This window comes from Ictidomys tridecemlineatus, chromosome 9, assembly GCF_052094955.1.
Source record: "Ictidomys tridecemlineatus isolate mIctTri1 chromosome 9, mIctTri1.hap1, whole genome shotgun sequence".
Taxonomy (NCBI): domain Eukaryota; kingdom Metazoa; phylum Chordata; class Mammalia; order Rodentia; family Sciuridae; genus Ictidomys; species Ictidomys tridecemlineatus.
This window is the reverse complement of record NC_135485.1, coordinates 77687784-77711424: the sequence shown is the minus strand read 5'-3', so window position 1 is coordinate 77711424 and position 23641 is coordinate 77687784. Positions and strand designations below refer to the sequence as shown.

Below are 23641 nucleotides of genomic sequence, written 5' to 3'. Positions count from 1 at the left end.
CACAGGCTCACTCACTTGCTCACTCATAAATTCAACTCTGTTCTAATTTTCTATTTCTTCCATGATCTTTTTCCTCGACTCACTTTCATCTTCTCTGACCTTATATACATTGGTTAAGCATCTGCTGTGACTTGGCTATTAAAGTTAGGGCTTTATCAGGTAACGGGAAACTTTAACTATCAGCGTACAAAGCCTCTTAACCTATGAACAGTGAGTTAGAATAATTGGGGACTTTTTCTCTTGTGCTGGCTCTTGCTGTCCCACTCAATCTCAAGAATTCCCCTATCTTCTAACCAGATGTGGCGGCACACAACTGTAAACCCATCCACTCAGGAAACTGAGGCAGGAAGATCGCTAGTAGGAGGCCGGCCTGGGATAATTAGTGACACCTTGTCTCAAAATATAATAATAGTAATAATAATAATAATAATAATAATAATAATAATAATAATAATAATAATAATAATAATATAATGGTCTGTAGCTCAGAGATGAAGTGCCCCTGGGTTAATTTAAATTCCCAGTACCAAAAGGAAAACAAAATAAACCAGAATTCTCCTATCTTCTAAGAGAAAAGTACTCCTTGTGTGTTGATATTCTAAAGAACAAGCAGACGAGATAGGAATGTCTCTGTTCAGGATGAGGAGTTCATCAGTGTGTCACCACCCACGTGCAAGGGACCTGCTCTCCACACCAACTTCTCTGCATATAGACTGTGTAGATAGTCAACAGAAAAGAAAGGAAGAAAACCTTTGGATTCAATTCATCTTTGAAATAAGGTTTTCCAGCCCTTCTATTTTAGTAATCTCCCACCTCCCTCCCTTGACAGGTATCTCCAGTTCTTGAAACTTCCACCAGGTCAGTAGTGGAAATCAGGCTACTCCTTTTTGATTCACATTTCTAACTACTAATGACTCAGCTAACCCTGGCTTTGGAGAAAGCTAACATATTCATCTGTTTCAGTTTTCACATTACTGACTTGTCCTTGAAATAATTATTGATCGAGCTTCTGTAATCTTTTTTTAAGTTTATGCTGTTTAATCACTTTTTTAAAAAAAAATTGATAAAGTTAACAACAAAAATATGTGTTCTTGAAGGCAGGTTTTGTTCATTTTTCAATGTGATTCCAAAGGATCAATTTCAAGAAATTTAATTATGGAGCCAAACAAAGCACAGGTGAATGTTAAAAATAACTTTTAGGACTTATTGACAAACTAAATGCAAAGCATGCATAAAGATGCACCTCTTCCAGAAATACGTTAAGATCACTTTATAGTCAGATTCTTGTTAGTAATAGATGTTTAGCTTTTAAGAACATATCTCATGATAATTATTTCTGGGTAAATCTTAGATGGTTTCCCCACTATTGAGCACATTAAATTTCTCAAGAACCTTGAGGTGAATGCTTTCATCTATAATACTTTTATAGATGCAAATGTGAGGTAAATAAATGGCAGAGTATTAATTCAAGCCACAGATTGTGGCTCCTTTCTTTAACACTTTATCCTTTCTCGTACAAAGGAACACATGCAGTGTCTTGCTTTGATTTCTGGATTGATGTTGACAGTGCTATTTCTGCTGAATCTTCACATATGTGTACCTTGTGTGTAAGTCAGCTTTTTGTTGCTGTGACCAAAAGACCTGATTATGACAATTTGGAGAAGAAAAAATTTATTTGCTGCTCCTGATTGTAAAAGTCCAGTCTATAGGTGGCTGTCTCCGTGATTCTGAGCCTGAGGTGAGGCTGAATATCATGGCAGAAAAGTATGGAAGAGGAAAGCAGCTCCAAACATGGGATCAGGAAACAGAGAGAGCTCTGCTCCCTGGGGACAAAATATCAACCCCAGTAACCCATCTCCTCCTCCAGTCATACCCTATCTGCCTACAGTGATCACCCAGTTAATAAACTCAGTGAGTTGAGACATTGATCAAATCATACTTCTCATAATCTAATCATTTCACCTCTGAATATTCTTGCATTGTCACACAAGAGCTTTTGGGGGATATCTCATATCTAACCTTTTCACCTTGCATGTCTTCATCTCTGCCTTCATTTCAACTCTCTTCTTATTAATCTTAGCATGTCTATTTTTGAGTGCACTTTTCTTATGTTGGTCCCTGAAACATCTGATAGAGGAAGATGTGCCAGACCACAGAGGGTAAGATGACCCCGACATCCTTCTCCACGTCCTGCCAACTGCTAACCTTCTAAGAACTGCACAAGCAAGCACGGGGAATAGCTGGAAAACTTTTATGAATTCTAAAGAGAAATGCTACAAACCCTGGTCCATGGTGTCTTACTTGTCTGTCTGCCAGAAACAGTTAGAGGTCATTAATCTTTCCTAGGAAAAATATTAAAAACACAAGAAGTGTATGCAAGTTTTTAACGCAAACATTACCTTTATCAGAATAAATTCCTGTTTTGTCTAAAAGATATTTAGGCGTAGAAATAGTTCACAAAAATCTACTTAATAGGTATTTTTTCCACTTAATAAATAGGTTGGCTTTCTCTAATTACTAAAACATGATTACTTTTTAGTTACGACAAAGGAGGTAGGAGTAAGACTTCAGAAGCTCTTTCTGGATGGGTATCTACACATGGCATCAATCTCAGGGCTTGTTTACTTTAAGAATAATGAATTAATCATTGTAGCTAATATGCAAATAATACATAAAACATACACAGTTTACATCCATGGAATTTTTGCTTTGACATTGCCATGTCTCTGAAGAAAAAAGTAATAGGCGCTAATTTGCTTTGTACCTTCATAATATGCCCAAATGGTATTATTTATTTGTGTTGAGAAACAGAAGGCAGCCTCTGGAATCCAGGAGTGGTCCCAGCCTTCAAGCAATGTCATGGGACCCTTCCAGGGCCACATTGCAATCTTACAAGCCCTCACCACCAGACGAGTCCCATCTGACACCAGAATGGGTTAAGGGGGAAAAAAGCTTTATTCCATACTTACATTTTAATAAAAAGACAAAATATTTTCCAAACTGCACTATGACTAAAAGTTCCTGTATCCTGGCTTAAGTGACTTCCACTTCTCCATCAGTTACAGCTCTAGTATGTCTTCATTCATCTCAACTTACAGTTAACTTTTATGAAAGCACAGACACATTTTTCCTGAAAGCATCTATGATTGACCAGATTCTTGGTTCCTTGATTTCTCCCCAAAATTGCCTAGCACAGGCCCAAATCTTCTAATTCCCCCCTTCTAATAATTGTGATGTGCAGTTTCTCAGGTGGTACTATTTATGTACTATTCAGTTTCTCAGTTTCTCCTTCATTCACCACAATGAGTTATAAGACCAAATTCTTCACCCTCAGATATGTTCCTGGTAGTCTTTGACTCAAGAGCATTTACCAGAAGTGAGTTTTCTATGAGCTACACACTGAATATTCTAAGGTGATCTTATAATCATTCTAGTCCAATCCTCAAATGCCCACTGCAAAGGAAGCACTATTTCATACTTGGTAATGGACAAAAACAGGCTAGCAATAATGTTGAAGAGTTACCAGAGCTTACAACAAGATAAGTTTACTTCAAAAATCTCCCTTAATATATTTTAGTAAATTTAATTAGTACTGCAGAGTCTATAAAAATTCATATTTAATGGTCCTTACTTTATTTACTCCTAAAAGAGTAATAGTCACCACAAGATACAATACCATTGATTTCACATGTACCTGCTACAAATTAATGAGTACTTGGCATATAAATATGTCTAGCAGGATATAAATAGCAAGCTGGAATGCTTCAGATGATTATTGCATTTGCAGTAAGTTGGGGGTTATTTTTTAAAATATTGTTGGCTAACTTGAGTACAGCTATGCTAGACCCTGACTTAGAAAGGAAAGTTAAGAGTTTCGAATGCTTTTATAGATACACAAAATTCCATTAGGTTGTGGGGTCAAAGAGGTTTGTATGTAGGGAAAGGATCCTGATAATGTGTGTTAATGTATTCAATAAGTCATAAAACTTGCTGTATTAGTACATGTTTACACAAAAATACATTTGTACAATATTGAATCATGATCAAATTTGGATACTTTGCCATAGTAATTTTCAATGTGTTGAATATTTTTTTGTAAACATTTGACTCATATTTCACTTCTGGCCCACCTAAAGCTAGAAATTCATAATATTTTAATTTAATAATGTTGACTTTTTACAGTGCCACAACAATCGTCTGGTCCTGAATATGATCTTACCATTTGGGACTAAGTCCATTTTGATCTTCATTTATTAAAATAATATGTTGTCTTATATATACATCACTTAATACCTGCCACAATAAAAAAGTTGCTCTGTTTATATTTATTTCTGTACTTATGCTCTATCATTTCATCTAATTATTATATATAATTAATTAAGACAACACTAATATATAGTGCTTATAGTATTACCATTGTATTCTTATCAAAGATAAACATTATCACTGGGCACATCTACTAATGAAACATAACTAATATGCATATTTGCTTAACACATAATTTCTAATTTATTCTTTTGAGATAATTACCTCATTCATAGCTTTAATTTTTACTATATTTCATGTTTTTCAGTATTTTAAAATATGGAAATATAATTATTACATCAAGTGACAATTGTCTAAATATTTAAATCCCCCAAGTTTCCAGAGCAAGAATTTTCTTGCCTCAATGATAAAAATGAATTTTATAAAAATATTAGGTTTTATAAAAATAATTATATATAATTCAGTATAGACCCAGCTAATGCCCTTCTCAGACTATGCCCTGAAGACCTTAAAAGAGTGTACTACAGGGATACTGCCACATAGATGTTCATAGCAGCACAATTCACAATAGCTAGACTGTGGAACCAACTTAGATGCCCTTCAATAGATGAATGGATTTAAAAAATGTGGCATTTATACACCATGGAGTATTACTCAGCACTAAAAAATGACAAAATCATGGAATTTGCAGGGAAACGGATGGCACTAGAGCAGATTATGCTTAGTGAAGCTAGCCAATCCCTAAGAAACAAATACCAAATGTCTTCTTTGATATAATGAGAGCAACTAAGAACAGAGCAGGGAGGAAGAGCAGGAAGAAAAGATTAACATTAAACAGAGACATGAGGTGGGAGGGAAAGGGAGAGAAAAGGGAAATTGCATGGAAATGGAGGGAGACCCTCATTGTTATACAAAATTACATATAAGAGGTTGTGAGGGGAATGGGAAAATAAACAAGGAGAGAAATGAATTACAGTAAATGGGGTAGAGAGAGAAGAAGGGAGGGGAGGGGAGGGGGGATAGTGGAGGATAGGAAAGGTAGCAGAATACAACAGTTACTAATAGGGCATTATGTAAAAATGTGGATGTGTAACCCATGTGATTCTGCAATCTGTATATGCGGTAAAAATGGGAGTTCATAACCCACTTGAATCTAATGTATGAAATATGATATGTCAAGAGCTTTGTAAGGTTTTGAACAACCAATAAAAAAAACTAGGGAGAGAGGGAGAGCACGCCAGGGAGTGAGCTTTTATTGGTGAATAAACAATTCAAGGGAAAATCCCATCCAGTGAAGGTTAAGGGGGAGCAGAATCCCAAGGTCAAGGACAATGATTGGGTCTTCAGGTCAGTGGCCAGGAGGCATCTGCAGGGACAAGCCCTGGGACCTTGGAAAGGGTGGGGAATGGCTCTGACACATCTGTGTTTGAGCGTCTCTCACTCTGCCAGGGAGGTAAGTCAAATCACGTAGGAGGATGGCCTCTCACAATTGTCGGTGTTTTTTCTTTTTGTTGCTGTTGTTGTTAGAATGAAATTCATAAGTTGGCAGACCATTTTTTTCAGATGTGTAACTAGATGCCATTTAAATTACCCACTTTTAAATGGTAGACATTTTGTACATGAGCACTGACTGTCTGCACCTTTTTGAACAGCCAGTCTGGGCTCAGGAGCCCAAATACCAATGGTCAGCTGGAACATGTTCTTTATTTGGCCTACCCGTCAGTATCCCCTGAGGTCATCTGTTCAATGAGCTTCGTTACTCCTGCTCCCTCACTGGCTTTCATAGAAACCACATACTGTCTATGAATCAGGGACACCAATCCCACAACATTGTGTTCTTTGAGTATCCAAAGTCCCACTTTTCACTTCACCATGCCTGACATAGGCAGTAATATTTATCAGCAAATGTGAGATTTTCAAAGATCCAATTCTGTGTGCTCCTTTCTCAAGGAGCATTAGGCAAGGATATAGCATACATAAATATTAAAAGGCTGTAGTTTTTAAAATGTCATCCATTGAATAGTTGATACATGTCTGAGATACTTTTTATTTTGGAGGAGGTATTATTTAATAGGGAATTCCAACAGTTACATAATAGTGAAATGAAACACAAAGAATAAAATGCATCCATTTTATTCTTTGTGCCTGATGAATTTTATGAGTAAGGATAAGATGCTTCCTTGTTCCAATGCAGATGTTGCCCACTTCTGTGAATGGATGTGGGGTGTCACCTGCTACTTGCATGTCTGCATGTTGTGCTTGACATTAATATCGTACTTGGAAGGTGGCAGAAAGTCAATACTGAAGTTAAGCTCTTGTGTTCTAGCAGCTGTGCTGCAGATCCTTGGTGTGCCACCTTCTGCAATTCATGCTGCTCTGTTCGAGTCCTTTAATGACTTCCAGGTGATGAGCATCATGGTCTCCTGGTCTTGAGAATGGCCAAGCATTGCTCTGTGAATGTGGAAGATGGGCATGTGGAAGGCTCCAGGGAGGAGGGATCAATGATCATGTACTCTAATCCATGTGCCTGTTTAATGACCTGTTTTTCTTCTTTGGTTTTAAGGGAGACAAGGCCCTCAGACACTTCTGTGCAGCTGGGAATGCAGGCTTCTGCTTCACCTTGAAGGAAGCGAAAATGCTCTCTAAGTGTACATCATGCTTAATTTTATGGAAGAATTCTACATCTAGCCAAACCACACGAGATTTCAAAAGCCAGCCCAATAACATTTAGAAGATTCATTCTCCAAAGCAGAGTCCTCCCTGTTGAGAGACTTCAATGTAGAGAAAGGAGAGCCCCTCTCTCCTCAGACTCCCTGCTTTGACAACAAGTGCACTGGAGAAGTTTGAATCAAGTGGGAGGCACATGGGCAGGCTTCCTGGATGAGGCCCTATTGAAGGGAGGATGGGATCTGAGGAGTGGACCAGAGAGAGGAAAGATGGGAAAGGGAGGGAAGCTGGCGAGGGCAGGGTGGCAGCATCACTGGAAAAGAGGCCCCAGGAGGAAATGCTACAGACTCTCAGCTGAAGACACCCGTGAGGGCTTGAGGTGTTTTCAAGCACAGCCTTCCTTGCCAATATGTGAGCTTCGTGTTCTGCTGGACTTGGATGAGTTTAGTGATAAATGACATGCAGGGACCCACATGCAACAAACACATTTACTGATGGCACAAGGGCTTCAAAGTGAAACTGTGTCTGCCAGTTATTACACATCATTCTGTGGCACTCTAGTTCAAACAGGGACAGCCACAAATTGCTCACTGGGAACCCTCTTTGCTGCCGCAATTGGACGCTGCTTGCATGAACCGCTTCACTTCTGAACTTCTAAAGTTCTCCTGAGCAAGCACATTCAGAACCCACTTCAGGCCCAATAGGAAAAGTGTACCTAGAAGAGAGCCCTTGTAGCTCTGATCACCAACTTTAAAGAGGAAAGCTGCCCTCTGAAGAAAATCCATTTGCCAATGTTTCACTGAAATCAATGGTTCCCCCTTACTCAGAAAACAAAATACAAACGCAGAAGCCTTCATGAGGGGAACCTGCATTTCTAATGGAACATATACTTCAGAGAGAAAGTGAGAGTGCCGGCTCTGAGAAGCAGTTCTGCTTCATGCAGCTTCAACCAGAAACAAAACCCAATGTGCTTACAGAGAACAAGACCGTTCCTTCAATTGGAAGCTGCCTGCACAAAATGCTTCCATTCTGCACTTCCAAGCTTTTCTCAGCCAGCACGTTCAGTCAACACTTTACACCCAAAGTGCAAATTGTGCTACCCAGAGAGCCCTTGGACCTAACATCATCACAAGTATTCACATGGAAAGTTGGATGGTTGACAAGATCAATGGCCCAGAGTTTCATTGAAATCTTTTTCTCAATTTTTTTGAAAACTCACTGGAAATGAAAGGCCCACAAGCAACAAACTCTGCTATATACAAGACACAGAAACTTCTAAGTAAAGCCCGGGACTGCTGGCTCTAAGAAGGGGTTCCAAATCCTCCTAGTTCAACCAAGCCCAAATCCCAATATGCTCTCTAGGAACACTTTTACATCTTGCAATTGAAGCTGTTTGCATACCCTGCTTCTCTTCTGCACTTCACACTTTAGAGCTGTTTGCACACCCTGGTTCTCTTCTGCACTTCACACTCTTCTCACTGAGCACATTCAGAGAGCAGTGCAGGCTCAATATCCAAAGTGCACTAGCTGGAGAGCCCTTGTACCTTGGAGCAGTTGCTCAGATAGGTCTGATGGGTGGTTCAATTCCTCCATGATTCTTTGGAATCCATTCCTCAAACGGATTCTAAAAACCATCTTGAAATTGCATGAGCCTGACTACAATGACCTCTGCTTTATTGAGTGCATAGATGGTTCCAAGTGAAATGGTACCATCATCTCTGACAAGAGGTTCTGCTTCCTGCATGATCAACCAGGGAAAAATCGCCACGTGTTCACTGAGAACAAAGCTACTTGTGCACAAAATTTTTGTTTGCCCCGTACATATGCATCTCAGGATGCACATTCAGAACACATTTCCTGCAAAAAACATGAGAAAGTATCCTTGCAAAAGTCCACTCTGGTCTAGCATCACTAACATTGATTAGGAAATGAATTGCACAGGTTTCATTGTATTCCCTTGGTCTCCTTTTTCTAAAAACTCATTGAAACTGCAGGTGCCTGACAGCAACCAACTTACCATTGACCAAGAGCACAGTTGTTTCCAATGAAAACTGTGCCTGTTAGCTCTCAGAAGCCACTGGATTTAAGGCTACTTCAGCCAGGATCAAAGCTCAATGGGCATGATGAGAAAAATGTCATTTCCTAATGTGGAAGCTGCTTGCCAAAATTCTTCTGTGCTGCACTTCCAAAATATTTTCAGGAAGCACACTCAGAGCACAGTTTCAGCCCATATGCAAAGAGTGCTAGCAAGAGTGCCCTTGGACCTAGGTCAGCAACTTGGAGAACTGTGAGCCCACTGGGAAGAGCAATTCCCCAAGGTGGATTGAAATCCATTGCTCAATTGTTTGTCACAGAATTCACTTGAAATCCAAGTGCCTGCCTGCATTGAACTCGCACTGACCAATTGTACAAACACTTCAAAGGCAAACTGCCACCTCTGAGAAGCGGTGGTTCTTCATGCTAGTTTAAGTAGTGACAAACCCCAATGTGCTCACTGAGAATAAAATGAGCTCCTGAATGTTGAAGCTTCTGAGAGACTGCTTTACTTTTGCACTCCCAAACTACTCTCAGCAAGCACATTCAGAGCCGAGGTCAGGCCCAAAATACAATGTTGGCTGACAAGAGAGGCCTTGCACCCAGGATCACCAATTTTGAGAAGGCAATGAGGACTGCTGAAAAGATGAACTCCACAAAATTCCATGGAAACCCACTCATCGGACCTTTCTGAGAACACTTGAAATGCAGGTTTCTGCATGCAAGGAACTGTGTGTGACAGATGGCAAAGTTTGCCAAATGCAAACATGCCTACCAGCTCTGAGAAGCCATTCTCATTCACACTTCTTCAACCTGGGAAAAATCTCCATGTGCTCACTGAGAACAAGTTAGCTGTGCTACTTGAAGCTGCTTCCACAAACAGTTTTACTTCTGCACTTCTAAGCTGTTCTCATCAAGCACATTCAGAGCACAGTTCAGGCATGAAACACAAAGTGCACCAGAAAGAGATCACCAACTTGCAAGAGGAAAGAGGACCAGCTGAGAAGATCAGTTCTCCAAAGTCTCATTGACATCCACTTGTCACATTTGTTTACAATATACACTTGAAGTGCAGGTACCCAAATGAGTGAACTGTTTTTGATCAATGGCACAGAGGCTTCAATGTGAAAGCATGCCTGTCACCTGTAAGAAGCAATTTTTCTTTCTTCTAGCTCACACAGAAAAAAACACCATGTGCCTACTTACAACAAAGTTAGTCTTGCAAGTTGAAACTGCTTGCAGCAAATGGCTTCCATTCCCCACTTGCAGCCATCAGTGGTTGACAGATGGCACAGAGGCTTCAATGTGAAACCGTGAATGCCAATCATTACAAGTGCTTCTGACACACTTTATTTGAACCAGGGAAAGCCCAAAGTGGTCAATGAGAACACACTTTGTTCCTGCAAGTGGAAGCAGCTTGCATAAACTGCTTCAGATAGAAAATTCCAAGCTCTTCTCAGCAAGCACATTCAGAAAACAGTTCTGGCCCAATGGAAAAAGGGACCTAGCAAGAGGATCCCATACATATGATTACCTTCATAAGGTAGCTTCCCAACTTCTGTGTGGAACTGTGTTTCTCCTTGGCCCTTATGCTGTTTTGGAGACCACTAGCTCAGCTTTGTGCAGGATCATCAGACCTGGACTTTTGGCAAGACATGTACAGCCCTCACACATGCTCAGATGCTACAGGACTTTGTAGACCAGTCCAGACAACAGTAGGCATCCATTCATTGTCTACAGTCTACAGATTCCTAGATGCATGGCATTCATTATCATCAAATGCAGAATTTTCATCAAAAACCATATATATATGTGTGTGTGTGTGTGTGTGTATATATATATATATATATATATATATATATATATATATATATATATATATATATATTTCCAATCTGAATCAAGAAAATCAGAAATATCCCCAAATCCAAAGAGTGGATCTCCATTGAAATGCTACCAGTGGAAAATTCCACAGCTGACCTCATGGGATGGTTCACAGTGAAAACACAGCTGCATGAAAAATATTACATGACATGACCTTCTGGTTATGTAGAAAGTGGCATGTGAAGTACACATGCATGTCTTCTTCAGACATGGGATTCATTTGCAAGACACCTTATCAATGGAAAATACTCCAAAATGGGAGAAATCAGAACCACATCTCCAAAGTATTTCAGAAGAGACCAACTCCATCTGTGTATCTATCGCTCAGTCAGTGTGTGTGCTCTAGTGTGTGTGTGTGTGTGTGTGTGTGTGTGTGTGTGCGCTCTAGTGTGTCTTTGTGTGTCTTTGTTTGTATTTGTACCATGATAGCCGATACTTCATTGCCCCCATTGGAAAACTGACTCAGATAATGCCATCTGCCAAACTCCTAAAACCCAAACTTCTTGCTAATATAAGAAAACATTCCTTCCTGTTGGTTTGGATGTGTCCTTTAGGAATCACTGCTACATTTAGTATACTCAAATCATCACAGTAGATCAGGTAACAAAAACATATATATTTTTAAATAATAATATATTAATGGAAACAACAAATACAGGATAGAGTAACAACTATGTTACTAAACAAGGTCAAGGACAATGGCAAACTATAGATACAAACTGAAGAAAATAATTATCAATGTAAATATTCCTGGGCTGCCTCAGACCTGCCCAGGCACACAGCAGCAGAATGGTTTTGCAAGCATCCTCAGGAGGGCTGCAGCCTTCTTTGTAGGATGAGAGGGAGGTTGAGGCTGGATCCACTCATCATTCTTTTGGGAGAGGCTCCTTTTCCTCAGCACGAAGTTGGGTTTTATGTGAGGGTTCTTTGCATAAAATACGTTGGCCTGAGCTGGAATCCTCAGCTCTGGGGAGAGAGGGGTGTACAAAATAAGGTGGCTCAGGAGGTGCTCTCTGGGACACCCCAACATCTGAGAGCCTGTGCCAGAAAAGGCCAGAGTCACACACCTGAGAGCTCTCCAATTCAGCACCCATACCAACAAGACAGCCTCCACAGTCCTCCCTGAGGAAGAACTAGGCAGAGCACTTCCACAGACCTAATGTCGGTTCCTACCAAAGGCTTTGGACTCCAGAACATCCCAGGTCCTCTTACATCTGCCAAAGTACACCACTAGGGTTTGCATCTGAAATCTCCCACAAAAGGCTCCTGTGCCGAAGATTCAGTCCACACATGAGCCATCTTCATGAGTAGGTTTGGAGGGAAGCATTGGATGGTGAGTGCTCCGGTGTCAACATAAAATTCTCATTCAAGATGAATACACTACTGGGAGGTGGGAAGGACTGGAAGAAAGGTTGAGCACGGTTGGAGAAAGACCTAAACAGGGGTGCACCCTGGGCAATAATACCTTGTTCCTGTAGGCTCCACTGAACCCTCATTCTCCAAGTAGAGGTCCTCCTTCTCCATCTTTCTCTCTCTCCCTCTCTCCCAGCCTTGTTCTCTCTCTCCCAGTTTATGCCTGTTTGGCAAGGGCTGAGGAGCTCTCCACTGCCACACACTAGAGCTTTATGGACAGCCTCAGTACACAACCAAAGAGAAAGTTGTGAAAGCCAGAGAAAAGGCCTAGGATTCCTCAAGTATGGCCACAGTGAGGACAGGCTGACCAGCACAAATACCACATTAGAGCCATGCTTCTGCATTGGTGGAGCCCGCCTCCATGTGAACCAGGCTTCTGAGAATGGAGGCCACATTCCAAATGCTGCCCTATTGAGAACAATGGTTCCAAAGGCCAGCAAAGGGAATGCTTCCCTCCAACATGGTGTATAATCCAGTGGTGCCATGACCCCAAGTGGGGGAATACAACAGCCTGCTTCTCCTTCCTCTGAACACGTGTTTCCTGTCACCCTCCTCTAACCTAGAGCCTGTTCTCCATCCCTTCTGGGTTGGATGTGAAGATCTCTGCTATGAATTTCTAAGGCTACCAAGGCCCCAGACAGACTTCCTCTTCCATTGATTCTACTAACCTAACAGTAGGTTAAGATAGGAGACAAATGATTCTAGAACTCATAGGGATGGTGGTCTTCAGCATACATAGGCTGGGATAATGGCTGCTGTGGTGTTTGGCTCACAAAAACCAACCAACCAACCAACGAAAAAGCGCTGGCATTATTATCAGATGAGCTTTGTGGCTACGTGCTGAGGAAGCCCTCATCTGACTTTAGTTAGGGATCATAACCTGGCTATTGTGATCACTCCTTGGCAAGTGAACTCAGGTACAGAAGACCATGGAATTTATGCAAAGACAGATGATTCAAGCTGTCTCCCAGGCTGTGTTTTCTTCCCAATTTCATCCTGTTACTGCTTGCTAGAATCCTGGCAATGCTCTGCCAAGGCAGTGGTTTTCTGGTCACACAGAAGGCTTTCAATCCTACTGCTTCAGTCCACAAAATGCCAGTTCCCTCTTTAGCCCATGCATTCCATGTTCCTCTGAAACCACTCCTATCCCGGACCATGAAAGCATACTGCTCCTGGAAAGAGGCTTTCCTCCTCACTCCTCAAAGATGTCAGTTTGGATGCCTGTTCATGTACAGGGGAGGCACCTGGTGGGGAGCCACAATATCCACTGGGGTATACCATTGGACCTCGAGACCTTCCACCAGCAGAAGTGCAGTTGGCTTTGTGCACGAACCCAATACACCTATTGGAGTGTTCTTGGGGGTCAGAGACTACACTTTGGTGCTAAGAGTTGACCTGAGTCCACATCCTGACCCTTGCTCTCTGCCATCTAATTGTCCCACTTACTGTGACGGTGAGAGATGATTTGGCCCAGCTCATAATCCTCCGGCTTCTCCTGAGTAAGCAAGTGCAGCTCGAGGGCCCTGTGGATGACGACAGGAGCCCGATCTTGGCAGGTCACCTGGAGCAGCATGGGAGACAGGCCTTCAGGAAATGGGCCTTGAAGTGACTACTCAAGGACAGTGGGCAGGGGCATTCTGGAGGCACCTCCACTCTAAATACAAGGGCAACATCCATGACCCTACTACCTGAGGCTGACCTCCTGCTCATCGCATGGGCTCTTCCCATAGGCTACTAGCCCAATCCTTGTACATAGGACTTCTTGGACCTGCCATTGCTCTTTGTGGAGCTGCACTCCTCTAGAAGTGAAAGGACCCCACTACCTGCATACAGATGCAATCTCATCCCACAAGTTGAGAGGAATTGGACAATAGCCTCCAAGATCCCAGGTCCGCCCGAGGATGCAGGCGGCATTGGGAATGGCCTAGGCACAAAACCTACAGGCTTTGGTCTGGATTGCCAGGGCCCAAATCAGACCCAGGAACATGACCACACACAGGAGTGACAAAAGATAGCCATGAGAGCTCCTGGCCTCCAGAGGCTCAGTGCTGGCTGGGGTGTAGGAGGGCACCTCATCCAGCAAGGGTGGTCACTGGGTTACCTGGACATTTAGTGTGCTTGCTCCACATCCATACTGACTCTGCAGAGAGACCCTCTCAGCTCCTTGTTCAAGGAACATGCAGAACCTCACACTGCTGTCCTCCTCCATAGACCTTAGCATCCCATAGAGTGGAACCTGCAATCTAGGTCTTGGCCTGTTCTCATCTGTCACCCATACCTGCCTCTGCCCTTCTGGACTGCATGCTGCCACCTGATACAAAGATTCCCTCAGACATGACGGTGGACAAGCTGCTGCTCTCCCTCATCTCAGCTCCAGCCCTTCACACTGACCTCTCCCTTCTTGATTCCCATCTATCCTCCTGATCATCCAGAAGCTCCAAATTCAAGAGGGCATGAGTAGTTAATGGTATTGGACCAGTGTCTGCTCCCCACCCAGGTGTAAGCACCAGGGGACACCCCTGCTCCCAGGCTTACCAGGACTTTCTTGGCCATCTTTGGACTTTGTGTTTCTAAGTGGACATGAATTAAGCAGGTGTCTCCCCCCTGGAAAAGCGGCCTGGAGCACTTGCAGGTTGATTCTGAGAACTGTGGGGGATGGAACATCAGCAAACCCAGAAACAGAAAGCTACCCCAGCCTGTCAGTTGGCTCTATGGGCTTCTAGCACATATGTCCAGGTGCTGAGGCTTCTTATTTCCCCAGGTGGGAGTGGAATGGCAGCACAAGTACAGCTTGAATAAGGTAGGTGTTTACCTCCTTTCTCTTGAACTCGGGGCATTTCCTCACGATGAAATATTTTATCCGCGGATTCATGGACTGATACATGAGTGAGTGGTCAGGGACCTTGATTTCTGCAGAGCAAAGTGGAGAGAATTGTTAAATGGCACTCAAGGATTTTACCACAAAACACACACAACCCCTGAGAGTCTCCACCAGGGCGAGGCTGCACCAGAATTGAGAGCCCTCCAATCCAGCTACAGTGCCACCAAAGACTCCCTCAGTGATTCATCCCTGGAGAAGATGATGTACAAAATTCTAAACCAAAAGAGCACCTGGCAATGGAAACAGCACCTTGGGCCCAGAACTTCTCAGTGCAGGTTGGATCTGCCAAAGGGACACTGCTAGGCTCTGCATCAGGATTGGCAAAGGCTCCTGTGCTTAGGCCTTTCTCCCCAGGGCAGCCATGCTCACACATGGGCATTCAGGGAAGCGTTGGATGGTGGGCAAATTTATCCCCTTGCCCTGGATGAATCCACTCATGGATGACTACACGGAGGGGAGGTGGTATCCATCAGAGGTGTGTTGGGCATGGACATGGGAGGACTTCAGCAGGGTGGTGCCCTGGAGAACTCTATTGTTTTCTAGGTTCGCTCTCCTTCCCCTTGTTTCTCATCATGAGCTGTCTGCTTGGTACTTGTATTCTGGTTCTTGTTCTACTTCTGGCTCTTCTTTCTGTCCTGCATCTTCTTGTAGTTCTTTCTGGGTCTTTTCTTGTTCTTACATGGTTCCTTCTTGTTCTTCTTCTTGTGTATCTCCCTCCACCCTTCCTTCTGTTCACTTCCTTCTCTTTCTTCTTCTTCCTCCTACTCTTCATCGTGTGATCCTCTCCCCACTCAGTTGTGTCCTCTTTCTCCTCCTCCTTCTCCTTCTATCTCTGGCAATGGTGGGGTGTCCTGAGGAGTTCAAATCTATCACACTCTTCTGCCCAGATGCAGCCTCTGTTCAGTAGTCCAAGATGAAATCAGTTCTCAATCAATGGCCAGGAGTGAAACCAAGACCAAAGACAAGTGACTTCCTTTCTTTGTCATTGTCACAGTCAGGAAAGACTTCCTAACAGACACCGTATTCTGGATAGGCTTCTACCTGTGGAAGTCTGCACCTCATCTGGACCAGGATTGCTAAAATAGATTCCACCTCCATAAAGCTTCCCCAATAAAAACAAGGTTTTCAAAATCTAGGAGAGGGCCAGCATCACTGCCACCCTCCTGCCATAAGGCATAGATGCCATCACACCTAGTGGGTTCCAGGCCCCCCGTATTCCTCCCTTTTGACATCTGTTACACACAAACCTCCCCTGGTCTGGAGCCTGCTCTCAACTGATGCTTGGGTTGAAAGTCTGTTTCTGAAATCATCTTCGTAGATTCTCAGTTTGGTAATTCCTTATTGACTGGCTTATTTTTGTACCAGGGATAAAACCAGAGGCACTTAAGCACTGAGACCATTCCCAGGCCTTTTTACTTGGGTACAGGGTCTCCCTAAGTTTCTGAGGCTGTTTGGAAATCCCCATCCTCCTGCACTGCCTCCCAAGTCCCTGAGATTCGCAGACACTGCCCCTTGCCCAGCTCCTTGCACCTCAGTCTTCCTCATGTGTGAGACAGAGGCAACCCAAATGAGGTGGTGTGGGAAAATTGGAAAACTCACTTACGTGCCTGACAGATGGTGGGTTCTATTGTGGACAGGCTGGGATGGTGAAGGCTAGGAGTGTCTGGCTCACAAGAAAAGAAAGAGCACTGGAATTGTGGACAGCTCAGCATTGTGGCCTCTGTTCTTCAGAGCCCTTCTTTGTTGCTGGAAGGAATAATAACCTGGCCATTCTGATATCTTCAGGAGATGGGCACCCAAGCACAGAGGACTTGAAATTGTTCCCAAAAGAACCCAAACAGGCTGTCCCCTAGCCTTGACTTCCTCTTCACTGAGTCCTGTTCCCAGTTGCTGCAATCCTGACATTCCTGTGAGTAGGCATATCCTGGCCATGGATTGGGACCTGTGCTGCTTCTGTCCATAGCAATGCTGATCCAATCAGGACCCATGTTCTCCTCCTCTTCATTTGAAGGCATCCTTATCAGTGAGCCATAAAGCAAACTGATGATGGATTGAGCCTCTCTCTGCCTTGCCCTCATGGATATTAGCTTCGCATTGCCAGACCAGGTCCAGGGGAGAACACATTTAGGGAGGTTCAGCAACCCCCTTGGGCCTCATTGAGCACCTCCACATTGAACACGCCCATCACTGCACTTGGTCTCCTGAACCAGGCCCACAACACTTTGGTATTTTGTGGCCAAGGCCCACTTTCTCTTGGCTGTGAGTTATCCTGAGCCCACACTGGATCATGTCTCCCCACTGTCTGATTGTCCTACTTACTCTCATTCTCAGAAATCATTCTCAGCAGCTCAAAGTTGTCCACATCCTCCTGCTGCAACAAATTTTGGTCCAAGGCCCTTCGGATGAGGCTCGTCACCGTATCCACACAGGTCACCTGGATCAGGGTGGGATAAATGTCATCAGAGAATGGCTTTTAGAGGAGCTACCCAGAAGACTGTAGTCAAACATTCAGGAGAAATCTCAGCTACATATACAAGGGCACAATCTTGTTATCCTGCTACCTGAGTGTAGCCTCCATATACCCCCTGGGTTCTTGCAACGTGCTACTAGAACAATCCTGGTACAAATATCTGCCTGTACCTGCCATCTCCCCTCCCCCTGGGGAGCCACATTCCACTCAGGTCAAAGGACCAAACTGCCTATGCACAGACACACTCTCATCTCACTGAGACGAGAGCAATGGGCCAGGGATCTGCGCACCAAGTGTGCTCTGGGGTGCAGGCTGCCTTTGTGGGTGGAAGAGGCAGACACACTGAAAATTTTGGTCCTGACTGCCACTACACAAAACACACTCAGATACAAGAGGGTGCACTTGAGTGCTTCATGATAGCCTTGAGAGGCCCTGGCCTCTGGAAGCTCGGTGCGGGTCTGGTTGTAATGATGTACTTGACTCAGTACTGGCAGTCACTGAACGTGTCTCCTCTGCAGCTGGACACCTGCAGCATTAGCGTGTCTACTGCACATCCATAGAAATTCTGCCAAGAACCACTTTAGCTCCGCATTTACATACATGCAAAGGCTAACATTCCGAAGCTTTGGCATGACCCCCCAGGTGATCCCGACCCCAAATTCCCACACCTAGTCATGCTAAGGAGGTTCTCTTCCCTGCTACAAGGAACACATCCCCTCCTATACATGTGACAAGTCACTGCCACCTCCTCTGCTCCAATCTCACTCATTGAGAATACCAAGTTCTAGGCATTGCAGCCTGCACCCTGGACATATCTCTGACTTCATCTGTCCACAGAACTTCCGTCTGCACTTCTGGCCTGCAAAACCCACACTACACACACCCACTCACCACTGGAGCTGGGCATGCTGAGGCTCTCCCTCCTCAGGTCAAGCCCTTAAGATGGACCTCTCTCTTCTTTATTTCCCACCACAGCCCCGGGGTTGGCTCTGTCTCCTGCCTTCCACTGTGTGGACACCCAGGAGGCAGCCCTACTGTCGGGCTTACCAGGATGCGCTTTGACTCTCTCAGGCTCTGTCCCTCTAGGAGGACATAAACAAAGCGGTTGTCTTCCACCTGCTCGCTGGAGTAAAGCAGTGAGGAGCTGCTACTGGTGACTTTTCTCATGCACCACTCATTGCTTTGGGTGGCCTGGGGCAATGGTCCTGCAGCCACTGCAGAGCTGCTGCTCACAGCTGCTGGGGTCCTGGATGCCACTGCCACAGAAGGCTCCAAGAACTGTGGCGGATGACAACATCCGCAAAGCCCAGCACCTGCACCCCACCCAGCCTGGCAGTTGGCTCTGTGGGCATTCTACAACATCCATCCAGAACCTGAGGTTCTTGTCCCCTTGGAGGATGTGGAGTGGCACCAGGAGTAAAGACTGAAGAAGGTGACTGTTTACCTCCTTTGGCTTGACCTTCAACGACTTGCTGGCATCTGTTTCCCGAAGAAGAAAGTTATAATGCACTCCTCCAATCAGGCCGTAATATACTTTCGCATCAGCAGGGACCCTCAGCTCTAGAGAGGCAGGGGCAGAGGTGTGGTAGGTGACACTCAAGGAATACACTACCCAACATCCCCCACAACTGAGAGCCTCTGCCAGCTCAGGTCTAACACAGACCTGAGAGCCCCCGAATCCAGCTACTGTTGCACCAAAGACTCCCCACTGATTCCTCCCTGAGGACCCTCTATGCACAGGAGGTCCAGTACAGGAACACCTTTCAAGGAAATAGCCCCTTGTACCCCAGACTCTCTTAGTTCACGTTGGACCCAACAAAGAGAAACAGCTAGACTTTGTATCTGGATTGGTCACCAAAGACTCATGTGTTGAAGGTTTTCTCCCCACTGCAGCAATGATCACAGGTGGGTTTGGGGAAAAGCATTTGATGGTGGGTACCTCCACCTTGCCAGTGGATTCATCCACTCATACAGGGCTACACTAATTGGAGGGGTATGGTTTGGAGGTGTGTTGAGCATGGGTGGAGGATGTCCACAGCAGGGCTGTGCCATCCAGAGCAATATATTTCTCTTGAGTTCCCCACTACTGCATTTCCTGCTCATGAGTATAATTCTCATTCACATTTTTAATCAATGTATTGTTATACTTCTTGTTCACCTTGTGTTCCTCCTTCTTGTTCTTGTTCTTCTTCATCTACTCCTCATGCTTCTTCTTATAGTCATCTTGAACTTCTTATTCATGGTCTTCTCCTTCAACTTATTTTCATTTTTCTACTCCTCCTCCTCCTTCTCCTCCTCCTCCTCCTCCTCCTCCTCCTTCTTCTTCTCTCTCTCTCTCTCTCTCTCTCTCTCTCTCTCTCTCTCTCTCTCTTTCTCTCTCTCTCTCTCCCTCCCTCTCTCTCTCCAAGAACAGTCTACAAGCTGTGAAGGGTTCTATTCTACTACACACTTCTCTCTAGAAATGGCCTCTGGTCCTAAGTGGACTCAGTTTGCAATGAATTGAAAGATTGGAAGCCAGAAATGATTCTTCATTGAACTGCTTTTCTCATGTACTCATCTAGGTCAGGAAAGGCTGCCAAAGTAGGCACCCTGTGGTTGTCTGTCTTCTTTGACACAAGACAAAGAAGCCTCTCTTCTTGGCCCCTTGTGGATAATAGCTTTGCAATGCCTCCTCAGGCCAAGGAAAGAACACGATAGGCAGGTCCACAGCCCCTGGGGAACATGAAGAACCTGCAGATTTATGCCCCATAATTACACTTTGTTTTGTGCACAAGTCCCACCATACTCTTCCTGGGCATTGGGCCAACGCACACTGTGTTTTGTCTCCCAGTTATCGTGAGCCCACTGTGACTCACTGCTCCCTACCCTCTGATGGTTCCACTTACTCTGATGGTTCCAGACAATATGCAGAAGCTCATAGTTTTTTGGATCCTTCTGCTGGAGCAAGTGTACATCTAAGGCCTTGCGGATGACGACTGGAGTCCTGTCCTGGGAGGTCACCAGAGCAGAGTTGGAGAAAGCTCATCAGAGAGGAAATTTGGAAGTAGCTACCCAGAGGACAGTGCTCAAGGACAATCAGAGACAAGAGAGCTCTCAACACAAGGGCACCATCTTGATACCCTGCTACCTGAGGCCTTCATGTGATCATGTGGGGGTCTTCCTATGAGCCTCTAGTCCAATCTTGGTACAAGAGTTTGCTTCAACCTGCTATGCCCTACAGGGACAAGAGAATAAGGACCAAAAGGCTTTGTACAGACACATTCTAGTCCCATCAAGATGGGACGAATGGTCCAGTGGACTTCCATATCCCTGCTCTGGTCTGGGATGCAGCTGCATTTTTGTGTGGACAAGGCACAAACCCTAGGTGCTTTGGTCTTGACACCCAGGCACAACACACACTAGGACTCTTTAATGATAGGCATGGAAGCTGCTGGGCTCGAGAGTGTCAGTGCTTGCTGGGGTGTCAGGAGTTTTGGACCCAGCAGGTGCAGTGGTTCAACATGGCTCCCCTGGAGGTGGACACCAGAGTCTCATGATGGATACTCCACACCCAGGAAGATCCTGCAGAGAGACCTGCTAAATCTCTATTCATATACATGCAAACTAGGACACTAATGGGCCCCTCCAAGGCCCCCAGTTCTCTGTGACCCACACCTACCCACCCTAATCATTCTACAATGGCTCCCTTCCCTTCAACCAGCAACATATCCCCTCCCACACACAAGAAAATGACTGCCAACTCCTCTGCTTCAACCTCCAAGGTTCAATATACTCCTCCTCAATACCAAGATCAGTAGAGGATGGCCTGTACCCTCTATATTTCTCTGACCTCCTCTGAACCCAGCACTCACTCCTGCACTTCTGACCTGCACACCCCAAAACACGCAGGCCCACTCGCACCCAGACCTGGCATGCTGCTGCTCTCCCGCCTCTCTCTTCCTCACTTTCTGCTCTCCTTCCTGGCCTTCCAGAAGCTCCAGTTCAAGAAGACAGGCCTAGTCCAAAGTGTTTGCTGTGGGCTCGGTCTTCCCCACTGTGGGCTCCCAGGAGACTCCCCTTCTCGAAGACTCACCAGGATGTTCCTATACTGTGTTGTCCTTTCGTTTTCCAGGTAGATGCGAATGACGCACCTGCCTCTCATCGGATTGGTATATTTGGGCCATGGGGAGTACTGAGTGGAGACCCCTGATGTCCTGGAATCCAGCTCTGCCCCTTCCCTGGGAGAAGGCTCTGGCTCTGGGGTTGGCTTAGGAGCCGTGACAGGAACTGAGCTTGTAGCTAGAGGAGAAAAGATGCCAACATGACTGCCTTGCCCTGACCTTCACACAGACAGACAATACCCCTGCTGCCAGGAAGAACTCAGGCCCTTAGCCCACACAGGACCTCTTTTCAGACTAGGGTCACTTCCTGAATGGACAAAGGCTTATCCTAATTTCCAACCCAACACCAGGCATACAGACTCCCTGCAGTGGAACAACAGTCGAACCTTTCCTCATATACCCTTAGGTACTCACCACAGTCCACCTGGCTCTCAGGCTCTGCCTGGCTTGATATACCATCTTCAGTTGGGGCCAGCAGGTGGTGTGCTTGGTGCTCCAGGTTAAAGCCACTCAGGAGGAGCCACACATACGGCAGCAGCTGCTGCAGACTCAGAGAGCCTGGAGGCTGATGGGAAGCCTCAGTGTGGAAGTTCACCCAGGTCCCCAGGAAAGAAGATGAGGCACTGTGGGGAGGCAGGTGTGGAGTCAGCAAAACCCTGGCCTTGCCTTCGCCATGGCCTCCAGAGCAAACCTCTGACCCTACCCTCCTGAACCGTCCCTGGTTCTGAACACACCAGTCCACCTCAGGCAAGACACAGTGGCTGTTCAGGCAGGGACAGGACAGGTCGCTAGGCAAAGAACCTTCAACGAAGGAGCGTTAGATTCATGGTATGACCAGCTCTCCCCTCCTCTGGGCAGGCCTGACACTCTACTTCCTCTTGGCTACCTGCTCTCCAACCTGGAATGCACCTTCCGGGAGTGTCTGTCCTCCTGCCCACTCTTCTCAGGGCTCAAGAGACACCTCCTCCCCTGGCGAGGGCTGCAATGCTACCTCATTCTCTGTGAGCTCTCACTGAGTCCCCCTGAGTAGCGGTGGACCTCTCTTTTCCCATGAGTGCAGACCACATCTCTGTGGCCCTGAGGGAGGACAGGGAGGTGTAGAGTAGGGGATCCATTATCCCAGGGCCTTCCCCAGAGGACCATGACTACCTACAACTCCCTGCCTTACCCCTCCTACTGTTGAAGCCCCACACCTTACACTGCAGGCAGAAAACTGAATTAGGGAGAGCAGTCTTTCCTCAGCCTTCCAAAGTCAAATCACCTTGCAGGTCCCTACTCTAGAAACAGGAGCCCACCCTCTTGACCCCAAGCCCATTCCATGTTGAAGTTGGTCCAAGGGTCCACCATAGTCACTGAAGAGGACAACGTGCAGTTATGCCCCATGGAATCAGGGATGCAGTCACATGTAGGATATGTACTCATGGCACCTGCGGTTTGAGGCTGACCCCCATGAAAGGGGACACAATGGCAGTCATTTGCACCCCATTTTTCACTGAATTATGAAACGTGACTGGAAACGTGTCTTCACACAGTGGGTGCTTTCTCCATGTTCATCAGTGAATGAGCCCAAACTGCTGATTCCCACATATCTCTGGGTGTGGGAGCTGCCATGTCCAAAGCCCCTGTCCAGCTATGACCCAGCTAGGACGCTCTGTCCCACTATAGAAACTAACATGTCTTTATTAACCCAAAAGTGCTTTAACAAGGCCCGAGTTTTGAGACACCTCTGGCACAGATCTACGTTCTTCACAAAGCCAACATCACACCAGAAAGACCACCTGGCCTCGCTGAGTCCACCTGGGAATGAGCTCAGTGCACACCATTGAGCTGTGGTGCTCACTGTGTGGGGACTGCTCCACAGACCTCTGTGGATCAGCTGGAGTCAGGATGGTTTCTCTGCCTGAGAGGTGAGTTCACTCCCCTTGC

At 45.3% G+C, this 23641-nt stretch overlaps 1 protein-coding gene across 4 annotated transcripts in view; it reads right to left on the bottom strand.

The window, feature by feature from the left end:
* Positions 1 to 11447: 11447 nt before the first annotated feature.
* The window catches only part of LOC144366813 (uncharacterized), a 35624-nt gene continuing 23430 nt past the window's right edge, over positions 11448 to 23641 (bottom strand). For 3 of the 4 annotated variants that reach the window (XM_078021645.1, XM_078021647.1, XM_078021646.1), the window contains exons 6-15: positions 22130 to 22338; positions 21688 to 21893; positions 20501 to 20603; positions 19060 to 19175; positions 18663 to 18893; positions 17465 to 17579; positions 15077 to 15174; positions 14800 to 14910; positions 13711 to 13825; positions 11448 to 11817 (exon numbers count right to left, since the gene is read on the bottom strand). In XM_078021645.1, coding sequence (XP_077877771.1) covers positions 11612 to 11817; positions 13711 to 13825; positions 14800 to 14910; positions 15077 to 15174; positions 17465 to 17579; positions 18663 to 18893; positions 19060 to 19175; positions 20501 to 20603; positions 21688 to 21893; positions 22130 to 22338 — 1510 coding nt within the window. In that variant the 3' untranslated portion in view covers positions 11448 to 11611. The remainder of the gene's footprint in view (positions 11818 to 13710; positions 13826 to 14799; positions 14911 to 15076; positions 15175 to 17464; positions 17580 to 18662; positions 18894 to 19059; positions 19176 to 20500; positions 20604 to 21687; positions 21894 to 22129; positions 22339 to 23641) is intronic. The other variant, XM_078021648.1, reaches the window with a different exon arrangement.